Source organism: Notolabrus celidotus, chromosome 17, assembly GCF_009762535.1.
Source record: "Notolabrus celidotus isolate fNotCel1 chromosome 17, fNotCel1.pri, whole genome shotgun sequence".
In the NCBI taxonomy this organism is placed as follows: domain Eukaryota; kingdom Metazoa; phylum Chordata; class Actinopteri; order Labriformes; family Labridae; genus Notolabrus; species Notolabrus celidotus.
In genome coordinates, this window is record NC_048288.1 from 7466911 (window position 1) to 7479950 (window position 13040).

Below are 13040 nucleotides of genomic sequence, written 5' to 3' on the forward strand. Positions count from 1 at the left end.
CTGATTCCCACCACACAAAATGGTAAAAAAAAAACCAATTACTGCTTATTTTTAGTCTGAATCAAATTTGACATTTCTCGCTTTCCCTCAGTGTTATGAAAAACCCACAACATCACCAGTTTGAAAAGTAAACCTCACCTTCAGCCGCTCTGTCACCAATAACAGGACAAGCAGCTGAGAGAATGATTGTGAGAAGGACAGAGAGAAGAGAAAAATGATGCTTCAAGCGTGCAACATCCCAGTCCGTCCTTTCCCATCCCTGGGGATAAAGAGCTGCTGAGATTCTCTTGGTCAGCTGTGACCCTCATGATACAGTTTCTGGGTCCCACAGGCTGCTGTCTTTGCTTTGTTGCAGCTCACATTGAAGCACAGAAACATACAACACTCTCTGGCAATAAAGGTCAGATAGAAAGTAGGTCGAAATGCAGCTTTACCTTCAGTGACCTCTTCCCTCTTCTTCAAATCACCTTTATTCTTAAGTCTTTATTGAATCCCGTCTCGTACTGTTACACTGCTCTGGGTCCGTGCAGGTAATGAGGGTCACAGGTACTGAATCAGAATGTAGAATACCTGAAATAGAATAACAAAAGAGAGGTTCAATTGATTAGTCTTGCAAGTTGTAAAATAAATTGGTTTTGAAGAAAGAAACGCAGCAAGTTGAGCTTCAGACGTACAGATGAGATGAAAAATGTTCACTTTTTAACTGGACACTTGAACAGAGATGAGAGCATGACAGATTTTAACTAAGGTCTTATCCAAGGTTATGAAATTTGATGCGGATCTTAAGTCTCTGCAGAGGATTCAAACCCAAATATCACAGACGTTCGGAAAAGCCAAGCGAGTTTGCTTGATCTCATTTAATTGCAGAGCATAAATTATGCATCAGGAACAGCGCTGCATGGTGGGTTACAACGGGTGACAATTGTCCTTCAGAGACTGTGTTAATAATACAACACATCATTTATTGCCCAGTGTGTGTTATAAATAGGTCAACTCCCACAGCAAGGAACACACTGTCATGGGAACATAAACATACATCATTGAAGCTATGAGAGTTGCAGGAAGGGGAATATGTGCTGTGATGATTTCGTGCTGGACATTAGTCCTGCAACACATTCTGCTGTTTCCGGTGAATGAACGATGTTTGAAACCTGACCTTGGGAACCCAGCAGTCTTTGTTTTTTAGGCTTCCCTTTTATTCATGGGTCTAATTGCTCGTTTCTCTTCCTCACTGGGGAATGAAATGTTTGAACTTCTTGGCCAAAGCCCTGATGTTGTTGGGGCACGCTCAGTTCAGCTGGAAAAAAAATACAAAAAGAAAAGAGGGAATAAAGAAAGTAGCAATGACTTGTGACATAATCATTACCCCCGGGCTTTTCTTTCTTAGAAGGCCGGCTTCTGAATCGCAAACTCAGCTTTCTGTTGACGTTCCCAATTAAATGTTATCTAATCGATGAACACATGATCACTAATCAAATGGGCGATGGAAAAAGTCTTAGTGGGGGGGTCTGGCAGCAGAATCAGATCGCCTCCTCAATAATTAATGTCTGATTAAGAGAGGTGAGTAGGAATGAAACAGACAGCTCATGTGTATCATATTTTAGTCATAATGGTAAAAGAAAAGATGAAATGGAAAAGAAAGATCAAATAATGTGATGGACAAGAGTTTGAATCACATCATCAGATACTCATTTCTGTAACTGCTGCCTGTCTTTGTTTTTAAATGTTACAATTATTAATCCACTAGTTTAGCTCAGTGGTTAAACCACAGCATCCCATACAGACACTAGACCTTCAAGCTGCATGTCATCCCTTCTCTCTCAAGTTTCCAATTCTATCCACTGTCCTGTCTCAAAGAAATCTGCTTCTATCACAAGGTTCATCACAGATTCAACTATTAACAGGGTTCTTTAAGTCGCATCATATTAGGGCCAAATTATTGTATAAGTTAGCAGTGATTCACAGGCACCACCAAAAAATTGAAGCTGGACTTGAAAACCACGTCAACTGCTTTACAGTCCAACACATTTTCCCTTCAGCCTCTCAGATCTCTTTGGTGGCCATCGTCAGACAATAATCCCCTACGTAAAAACCCAGGGGTGGTTTTGTCATTGCAGTCAGGACTGCACGTGTGCGGTCTTCTTTTTTCATTTGCATTAGGAATCACTGCAGGCGGAAGAGCACGTCTGTGTGGCGTCTCCAAATAGTGCAAGAACAAACTGGCTTTCTGGTTGTGAAGTGCTGAAGAAATCACAAGTAGAGTGTACACCTAAACCGAGATGAGTGCTTGGATTGGAGTCTTTCAAAACTGACTATATTACATGGCAGGACTGATCCCGTCTGCAGAAATCTGTAGCCTAGCATGTGTGTTGTTTGTCCCTGCAGTTTCTCATTACAGGGGCTGAGCTGACCCGCATATGTGTTGGCTAGTACAATTACTAGTGACAAAATTCACAAAACCCCACTTCAAAAAAACTGAAATATCCCTTTAATTCACCCCTAAAATCTACAATTGATCAAAGTTATGCAACAAAAATTCCTTTTTCTGATGCAATTTAGCAACAGTTTTTTTTGTGACTGTATTTTAGCCGTTTTTTGTGAAAAATGGTTAGAGTCTAATCTTGGATGATCAGACCTGACTCATCAAAACTGAAATCCCAGTTATGGTCAATGGGAGGTTAATCTCCACACATAAGCTATTTGGAAACTGAAAACGGTGACTCTTCCAGTATGTAGCCATGCCAGTGTTTGTACTTGTTCATATCCTTGTGTTGATGAAAATGAAAACTACTGAGTTTAGGTTTAGTACCATTCCCTTTAAGACTTAAAATAAGCTATAGTTAGAGAAGGGACACACATTAAATGCTGATTTTTTTCCAAACTATTGACCTGGCCTTGCATAGGGCAATGCAGTCTCAACATGTCTACATTCATTCTATAAGGAATTTATTTACAAAGCTTCTATGTCCTGTAACACTGCAGGACTCAAGGATGCCTTATGGCCTTTTTTAATTTGATGTTTTTATCTTCACGGTGAAAACCTGGAGTCTAAATCGCTTATGATGCAGGACAGTTTGTCAGAGATGTAGCTGTGGTGATAGCCTTGAGAAACTGATAGTATGAGGAATGAGTGAGAGTGGTTCAGTATCGTCACATCTCTCTGATTTTACAACCCGAGACTCTTTTCTTTTTTCAAGGACAGTAGCAGATGCTGAAGTGTGTCACAAAGGCCAACTACTGTACAGTTGGCATGAATGACATAAACACTCAGATATGAGTGTTTTCAAGTGTTGCAATTGCATTCATAAAAATAGAGATATATGTGAAAGGGCTTGTGCTGTTGTGAAAACAAAGTGTTGAGTCTTTTTAATGTAATCAGTGTGATAGCATTTGTAGTGCAGTCAGTTTTTCTTCATTCATTCTCTCTAGACTTTAATACTACTACAAAAAAATGATGGAACATTTAAAATATTCACAAAAGGAAACCATAACAAGCAGCTGCCAAGCATGTTATGCATTGTTAAACAAAAATAAAAAATTGTGCTCCAGAAATCTCCTTAGGAACCCGTTCATAAATACTGAAATGTATTCAGCGTTCAAAGCAAGAATAATGAATATTTAATTGGTCGATTAATTACTGAATGTTTTGCTAATTTTGTTTATTAACTGCTTTATTGGTAGTGCCATGTAAATATGAACTTCATCAAATTGTAAATTGTTTTTATAGGCCGAATTAATCTGTTGTAATTAACCACGGAGTAAATGATTAATAATTAGGCTGGCACGCTCGGCTCTGCAGATAAAAGCAACAATCTGCGAATGTAAAACAGCAGCTGAATGCAGGAATCCAGGAAAGAGCTGCAGTCGCTCTGGAAATGTCAACAGTCTCAAGGATATGGAGATGAGGCCTGACTGACAGGCTCATCTCTGACTGACAATCAATGCCTGTGTACTCCGGACAGAATGCTGTCAATGTTTCAGGGCCAAGCCGAGGATGTTCTTCCTCGTTTTCTTCCTCCCATTGTGATGGTAAAATTACAACATGTCGTTTGACTGGCAGTGAAGGAAAGAACAGAGGACTTCTTTTGACCTCTTTCACCTGATCGACTGCCTCTTCAGCACTGAAGCCATGTCTGGTACATTTAGTGTCCTTCAAACAGCATTGTAGGCATCCACTGACTGTATAAAGATGGACAACTTGTCTCCACCTCCTCCTGCTCTACAAAAGTAAAGCAAAAATATCCACTGAGACAGAGGCTGACATATTCTGTTGATGTGTTTATTCGGAGCAAGAGTCTGTGCTGTAAGAATCGGCTGGTGAACTAACGGAAACACACATTTAGCCTAACTTCAAGGATCCACAGTCAACAGCGTAACAGCTCCTAAAGTGTGATGAATCTTAAGTTCATATGTGTTATTTTGTGCAGTTTCTCTTCTACTCGGTTTAAGGGCACACAGTGGCCCTGGAGCCACATTTGTCAACAGCACAATAGAACATACAGCATCAAATAAATTATTGAAATTACATTTCTGATAAAAATGAACACATGGAAATCACCCTGAGAATTAACTTGAACCTCAGAAAAAAAGTGATGTTTGTGTGTTTATGTCTTTGTTGTTTGTTTTATATGTATTGTGTGACTCATGCTCATCTGTTAACAGCATGTCAACACTCCATATAAGAAATGATAGTTGACTTTTGTGATTATTTGGTCACAAATGGAATTGATGGATCAAGGTCAAGGAATTGTCAGTGTTATTCAAATTGTCATCTGGAGACCATAAATGTAAAACCCCAATTCCAAAGAGTTGGGATGATGTGTAGAATTGTAATCAAAACAAATTGTGATGGTTTGGCAATCATTTAAACCCTTTATGTATCTAGTAACATGCTTTAAAAAAGTTAGGACAGGGACAGCAAAACTGAGAAAACTGTGAATAACTTAAAAATAACACACCTGGAGGAGCATCTGCAAACTAATAAGATTAATTTGCAACAGGTTAATAGCACAACTCAGTATAAAAGGGACATGAGAGTTTTGAAAGTTAAGTGCTTTCACATTCTTGCCTGACTTAGGATTTCAGATGCTGAAATATGTAAGGTCTTCCTGAAATAGGCAAAGCAGCATATGTTGCTCCTAAACCTGTATATATTGTTCAGCATGGAGCCTTTACAGATGTATAAGCTGCCTATGCCATGGAGTCTTATGATCCCCATACCATCAGGGGTGCTTGCTTTGAACTGTGTGCTAATAACAAGCTGGGTGGTCCCTCTCCTCTTTAGAGCAGAGGACACAGCGTCCATGATTTCCTAAAAGAATGTCAGATTTTGATTCATCAGACCACCAAACAGTTTTCCACTTCTCCTCGGTCCATCTTAAACAGACTCAGGCAGAGGAGAAGTCACCAGCATCTCTGGATCATGTTATAGTTATATACTGTATATGGTTTCCTCTTTGTATGTACATTTTTAACCTGTATTTGTGGATGCAGTGATGAACTGTGTGCAAAGACAATGGTTGGATGTTTCTCACATTAAATTTAAAAAGAGCATAGATTTTTCATAATTTAATCACATTTTCTAGTTTCGACATCTGATTTGTTGTTTTTGCATAATTTTCAATAAAGTTTAGGGTTTAAACAATGTGCAACACATCAGATTCTGTTTTCATCAACATTTTACGCAGCATCCCAACTCTTTTGGAGTTGGGTTTGTATATCAAAAATCTCATGGTTAACTAAATAATAGTTGCTGAGATATGGATTAAGTGAACAACTTATTTCCACAAATGTTTCCAACAGTTTGTAACATGACTTAAGATTAATGTCATGCATTATTTTCAGTGTTTAGTGAAGACTTCCAGTACAAAAGTTCTTGCCTGGCTGTGCAGTTAAAGGAAATAATAAAACTGCATTATTTGTACGCAAACAGAAGCATACAAACTCACCTCACACCCTGGAAATGCTTGATTAAGTTGAAGGTTAGTCTCACATACTTGAGCTTTCCTTCCTTCCAACAAAGGCCCATATTTTTAAGCATGTTTACCACAAATAAAAAAAAAAAGCGTCTTGTAAAACACATAACCAAAAGGGGGAATCATCCTGGATAATGCGTTTATCTACATAAAGGTCTGTGCACAGGCATACCTAAGGCAGGGCTTAATACTAGGACAGGATGAGCTGCGTTTTGCAATTTTTTATCAGTACAGCCACTAATCTTAGCGTTGAAACTTCGCCTGTGATGTTTTTTCTCTGGGTTTGTTGCACACCACACTTAACAGCAGTCAACATTTGGACTGATGGCGGTTTATAATGACTGTCTGCTACAGAGGCAGTCACAGAAATCTCCTATCTCATACTCGTTAATGCTGTCACAAGTGTATATATTTCACTGCAGCTACTAAAATACCAAATTGAATCTACTGTATATCCCTCATCTGAGACTAGCTGTCAGACTTCTCGGCTAAACCAAAAGTGACAAAAAAGTGCCCAGTTTTCAAATTAAAAGAGTGATTTTCTGCTGTAATACAGGAAAATCCACCTCTTATCCTCCCTCTATCCCCCTGTTGAAGAAGAAAAGCCGGCTGCAAATGAAAGAATCTTCTCTTGAAACCAGGCACCGAGCCAAGCACAATGTCTGTTGGCACTGCCAGCCTGAAGGATTCTAGCTATTTATTATTCTTCTTTTTATGTTTGGCACACAGGAGACAAAGAAAGGATTCATTCAAGACCGGCAAAGGAGGTTGAGTTTTTAAAATGTGGCAATTAACCTGCGGCAAAAGATTTTTTGGTGCACATTTTGGATTTGTCAAGAAAAGAGAAGCTCAACTCTTTAGCTGCTGTTTGGTTTGCTTTGATGGATGTGAGGGAGAGGAGCAGAAAACCTAATTATAGAGAAGATGAAGATGGATTTCACACAGAGGACGAAAGTGTAGTAAACAACACATTAATACAAGAGGGAAAGTTTTGCAGAGCAGTAACAGTAGATCAAACAGAAAAAGCAATTAACTTGAACGTGCTGAAGATATTTCAAACATAGCTGTGAGATTATGACACTTTTTAACACTAAATATTTTAACAATCACTGGATTATCATAATACCAGCAGCAAGAAACCTTTACACAAAACTTTTGCGACTTAACTAACAGGACAAATAAGATGCAAACATATTGCAGGCCAGAGTTAGCTTCTCTCTCTTTTACTCCTCCTGTGAATTAGCCTTGATTGCTGGCTAATTTATTTCAGCGCCCCAGCTTGATGAACATTACAGTAACAAACAACCCATGCAGAAGAGGAAGGTAAACTAAGGGCACCTGTACGCGCCTTGATTAATGATGTTTCTGTTTAGCGTTGAGCATCTGTTGCTGCCTGCGCTCACAGATTGCCCACCCATGGGAGTCAGGACCCCGGTGCTCCAGACGGGTGACGTTAGGTCATAGTGCACATGTACATAACAGGGGCGTCATGCCCGGTGAGGTTCCCCCCTGTGCTCCTATTTCCCAATGAACAACTCTGTCATTAACCTTCAGTCACGGCTATCTGATGGTAAAGCCCAATGGAGCAGCAACTCATTTGCTTAATAACGACCCTATCTCAGAGTGAGGGATGGAAACAGGAAGTCAATCAGGGAAGAACAGAGAGCGTGTGAGCGTATCCATTCCTCATTAACGCAAAGGGATGGTGTGTGCAGAGAGAGGATGGCAGCACCTGCTAATTTATGGCAATGGGTGCTGTTTGAAAAAGGCTAATCTCATACAAAGTTGCTGAAACTGTAAAGTTGTAAAGTTGTAAAAATGCATGATAACAAAGTTTAAACTCTAATCAAGCCATCAAAGTGACCTAAATGAAGGTAAATGTTCATAGCTTTGTGAAAATCAACTAGGTTTGCTATTAAGCACATTTGTCATGACAGTCTGATCACATTTTAGTCGACATTTGCCCAGCCAACAACGACGGTGCATGCACATGTCACCACATTCCTAGTAGAAGAAGAAGCCCTAAAGACAGATAAAAAACAGAGTTAGCTGTTAAGACACACGCAATGTAGCTAACATGTCCCTGTTGGATCTCCAAGCTATGGATGCAATGCTAAATGATAGCTCTTTAATGTTTATAGTCACAGAGCTTGACTCCATTCTGTGAAGTATCAAACGTCACACCTAAAATAGATCATTTACAGCCCTCACTACACTTCTGTAACAAACCCTAGTCAGCAGTTAATACCCAAGACCACCAGTGCTTGACCCAAGAAGATGCTAACACTGGTTACAGTGTGTTACAGTGACTTAGCCACAATGTCACTTCTTCCTGTGACTGGTTTGTGGAATCAGTTTTGCAGTATTTGCATTAAATACCTGAGAGTAACCAAACCCAGTAGATTATATTCCCGTGGTGAACATATTCTTGTGATGTTACGCTCATGGTCGGACGCTCAAATATTGTTATTACAAATCATAAACATTATAATCATCAATATTAAGACAAATTGTTGTATTTTAGTGCTCCCTAATAGATGACCAGTCACAAAGATAACAGATGATGAATACTCAGAGAGACATCGTACCAAAGTTTAAGTTAAAAACATATTTAACAACACATTAGCTGAAATGACAAAACAGCTGACGTTAGCATTCAGCCACTTCCTGGTTAACAAAGGTTTGAAAATCACTGATTCAATGGGAAAGGTGAAATCTTTAAACAAGAAAGTGAACTTTTTATAACTGACTACTTAAGTAGCACCAATGTTCATGTTGCTGTCTATTTAAACATCACGTAAGCTAGCCTACAAAATAATGTTGATGATGTTATACAACTTTAGACAAGGAACACAGCAGTCAGACATGAAGATGAAGAAGAGGGCCGCCATGGGAATATAGCCTAATCAAACTAGTAAAGTTGGAGACTTCAATCCCATATATATTTGTTTTGTTTAAACTAGCTGGAGGTTAGTGGGGTGGCTGGGGCTCTATCCCAGACCACACAATCCACATGTTGAAGTATCCTACGGCAAGACACTGAACCCCATACTGCTCCTGCAGTCATATCCAGGAGTGTGTGAATGTGTATGAATGGGATAACTCAGCACTAATGGCCACTTCACATAGAAGCCTCTGCCATCAGGGTATGAAAACAAACGGGATAGTGAAATGTAAAAGAGCATTGAATGGTCATAAAGACCAGAGCAGTGTGATATAAATACAGTCTGTTTACCATTTTATGTACATTCATCATGTTATAGTGGATCTGAGTTTCCACGGGCTGTAGGACTGCAAATGTATCTGTTGAGTGTCTGAAGGGTTCACTCTTCAAACTATTATATCATTATTAGACTCTGGGTTCAAGACTTGGCCACATTAACGCGCATGATTTCACAAGGAGAGCTCACTGGCCGGCTGCAGCAGAAAGCGTATAGCTGAGGCTTCCTTCAGAAAGTTGCAGACATTAGTCACCAGCCCAATCTGCCTCTGATGCTTGATGAATTGGCAGGCCTCAGTGGAGATGGCAGACGGGCGGGCACAGTACAGCAATTATCAATCACACATGCTGTTGGACGGCACTCATATTTCACGCCAACCATTGTCAGAGTGGATGGATGTCAAGCAGGTGGATTGATATGCAGTAAGAACCTGCGTTTATTGTCTTATTCATCCTCAGAAACTAATCTCTGTGGTTGCTGTCTTTGCATTTAAAGCACCCTTTTCTTTTCTCCTCCAAATGTCATTTTGAGCATTGACAGTGATCCGTTAAGCATGACAGCATCGGTTATATTGACCACATCACGCGTAACAATTTATCAGCCAGCGAGGCCCACATTTAAAAGTCTCTCAAAGGCACTCTATCTGACTCCAGAGAGCTGCTCAATGTCACTTGTCTTCTGCACCAACAGTTAAGTCTGACAGTCTGAAGATAACTGTATTATAGTGCCATACAAGCAGCAAGACGGGAGGATACTTTGGGGGAAATTGCCACCCTCAGATAGCGTAATTTGAGCCTCATTTCAATTAGCAGAGTCACATTTGGGTGTGTATGAGAAGTTAATGGTGCCTGTGAATCTATTTGTTCATTTAACATACATAATGAAGCTGGAGTGAGCAATCAGAGGCGGCATGGCAAACGGCTCAAAGTATAACTGACATCAGACAAGAGCGACAAAAAGAGAGAGGGAGAGAGAGAGAGAGAGAGACGCTTTAATTACATTTGATAGAAAGAGAGGGGGCACGGAGAGACGCATTTGAAGGATATTATGAAGCTATAAATGGTTTTGACAACATGTTCCAGAGTCTTTATTGCTACATAAGAGACCCCAGCTTTTACAGCCTCTTCCACATAAAGCTCACGGTAAGGATATCTCTCTCCGCCCTTACACGACATTGAATGGACTAAATAAAGTCCGAGCGAGCATCCTGGTTATTGCAGGGGAGCACCAGAAAACTTAAGTGATAGATGTGGGCTTCGGGAAAGGTGTCAGAAGCGCTCATAAAAAAAGTAATGGGATGGCTGTGAACTGGGAATAACTGACAAATAGTGCTTATCATTTGTCTGCTATTTTCTCCTTGTTACAGCAGCCTGGGAATAAAAAAGGAAAGGTAGAGGAGGTGATATGAAAAACTGTACACAGGCGGGAGAATAAGTGGACACAGTTTGAGGTTGAGTGGAGGAGGATGTGCTGGGTTTGAATTAAGCTGAGAAAGGGGCAACTGATGATCCACTTGTGCGCTTTTTGAGTGTAATTATCTGCATCTTTCAATTTGACTTCAGATTGCAACCAGACACACCGATAGATGAAGAGGTGAGCCATAGTGAGATTATTTTAGCAGCTCCAAAATCAACATATGACTTAGTCGCTGTAGATTTACATGATTTTTCCAGTCTAAATTATGGCCTTTGACATTGAGCAGTAACTCAAAATCACTGATATGCAGGTTGACCTTAGCTAACTCAATATATCCTGATTACAGTGAGTTATAATTACTATTTGACATGATGGATGTAAGCCCACTGCACCGTGAGGATCAAAAATACAGAGCAGGAACTGTGGAAATGGCAGATTCTAAGTATTGCACAAAACCAGTCGAGATTTCGTAGATTCTGGGTAACATTTGTCATCCATGCAGGGGAAACCTTTGACATTTTGTCTCCACTTTAATATTTAAATTTCTAATTTGGGCCGCAGCCTGAGATGGATCATCCCTTACACTCACATTGAAGTTTCAAGTCATGCACAGTGGGATGAAAGAAGTGGCCGGTGACTGGAAGAAGAGCTAATAAGTAAGAATTTGATTCATGATATCTCAAATAAAATATGATATCAAACGATACATAACTATCAACCTGATCTTTATTTTCTTGAAATAATAAGATGTACATTTCATAATGGTATTCATGTTCATGCAGCCATCATATTTAAGCATTTTAATTTTTTTTTTACAAAGTTAAACCACATTTAGGCAGAAGGTTTGTATCCCAAAGAGAGCAGCCTCACTGTTTATTGTTCATTAAAGAGCAAGTACCTCCAGCCAAGTAATCTGATTCAACAAGAGGCGTTCAATAAGAGCTGATGCAGAGCCCTTGTCAAAATTAGTCAAGCTGGTGTCTCGTATTCACACAGGCAGTCACAAGCAGCAGTCAACACAACACGTCTTATTTTACTGGTGGCTGGTCTGCAGAAACATGGCAACACGTAGCAATCATAGACTGTATAATTAATGGACGTAGTATCCGTGACGTTCTCATCTATTTCTAAAGCACTATATTGAAGCCAATCGTCGCTGGGAACCATATTGAATACGCTGAAGTCAACCTAACTTCTGTCGGGGTCAAGAGGCGGGCTTTGAGCCTCCTCGCCAATAGCTACAGTGTTCCTGCCTGTCAATCTAGTCAGCTGTGCCTCTCATAATGGAAAACTTGTAATCTTAATATCTTCAAAATTGCCGCGTTAGAATAAAATTCACCCCCGTACAGTGTGTGCCGATCGAGAAATGAGCTATCTAGACTACACTCAAATTTGTACCAGGCTGTAAACATGTTTATTTCTGCTGTAAAGATTGACTTCTTTGAATTTGTGTCTAAGTGGTTTCTGGTACTTCCAGAGCTAGCCTCAACACTTCCACATTAGCTTCAACAGTCTAGTTTCAGTGAATTGTGTAACTAACTGTGTTGCTGGAGCCAAATAAACTAGATAAACTAATAATAATGATCCGTTGTTTCCTACTTTATGCTACTGTCAACGGTTATATGGAAGCAATATCACACTCCAGGCAGGTCTGTCATACTGAATATCAGCACGGCTGTTATTATCCTTAACACTCTGCCCGGGTGGGACTATGGGTGCCTACACTGAAACAAACCAATGCTGATATTAAGTACAACAACTCTCACTCTTGTGTTGTTGTTGCTAATTGTTCTTTAACTGTAGGAGAGTGGTGCATCACAACAGGTGGTGCTGTTATACTGAATATCAACACGGCTCTTATCTTTGACATTCTATGTGATATACTGACTGAATAACACCCATTTCCTTCTCATGTGGCGTTGCTCTGTTTTCTGTAACTGTATGAGAATGATGCATTATTAAACCATTGTTAATGAAAACCTTAATTCTCTGCTGCTGTTGCTTCAAATTGAAAGCAATGAACTGTAGACACTGATATAGAGGAACATGCAGAAACTCTTCCAAAGTGTTGGCTCTGCAACCTTTTCTAAATTCCTGTATTATTGGTAGCAATGAAATATAAGAGTGAGTGTGTGTGTGTGTGTGTGTGTGCGTGTGTGCGTGTGTGCGTGTGTGCGTGCATACAGTGTAGAAGAATAGAGCACCTCACTCAAGTGACTGTAAGCAGAGTTCGACCTAAGGCTGAACCAGAAATTTGCATATATCTGTTGTCAGACTGCAGCTAGCTTGCCAACCAAAGATTATCACTATTATGTTTTGGAGACATTGTTATTCTGGCTGTCCCTATCTCAAAGCTAAAACACTGTGTCAAATATAATGTTTGTTTGTCGACCAAAAAAGTACATGGCATAAATATCTTCTACTGTAA

General features: G+C 39.8%; 1 protein-coding gene across 1 annotated transcript in view; it reads right to left on the minus strand.

Moving 5' to 3' along the window:
• Positions 1-1184: 1184 nt before the first annotated feature.
• Positions 1185-13040, minus strand: part of fbxo15 (F-box protein 15) — an 82441-nt gene continuing 70585 nt past the window's right edge. Inside the window, exon 11 of the mRNA XM_034705834.1 lies at positions 1185-1297. Within this exon, the coding sequence (XP_034561725.1) occupies positions 1200-1297 (98 nt within the window). The 3' untranslated portion in view covers positions 1185-1199. The remainder of the gene's footprint in view (positions 1298-13040) is intronic.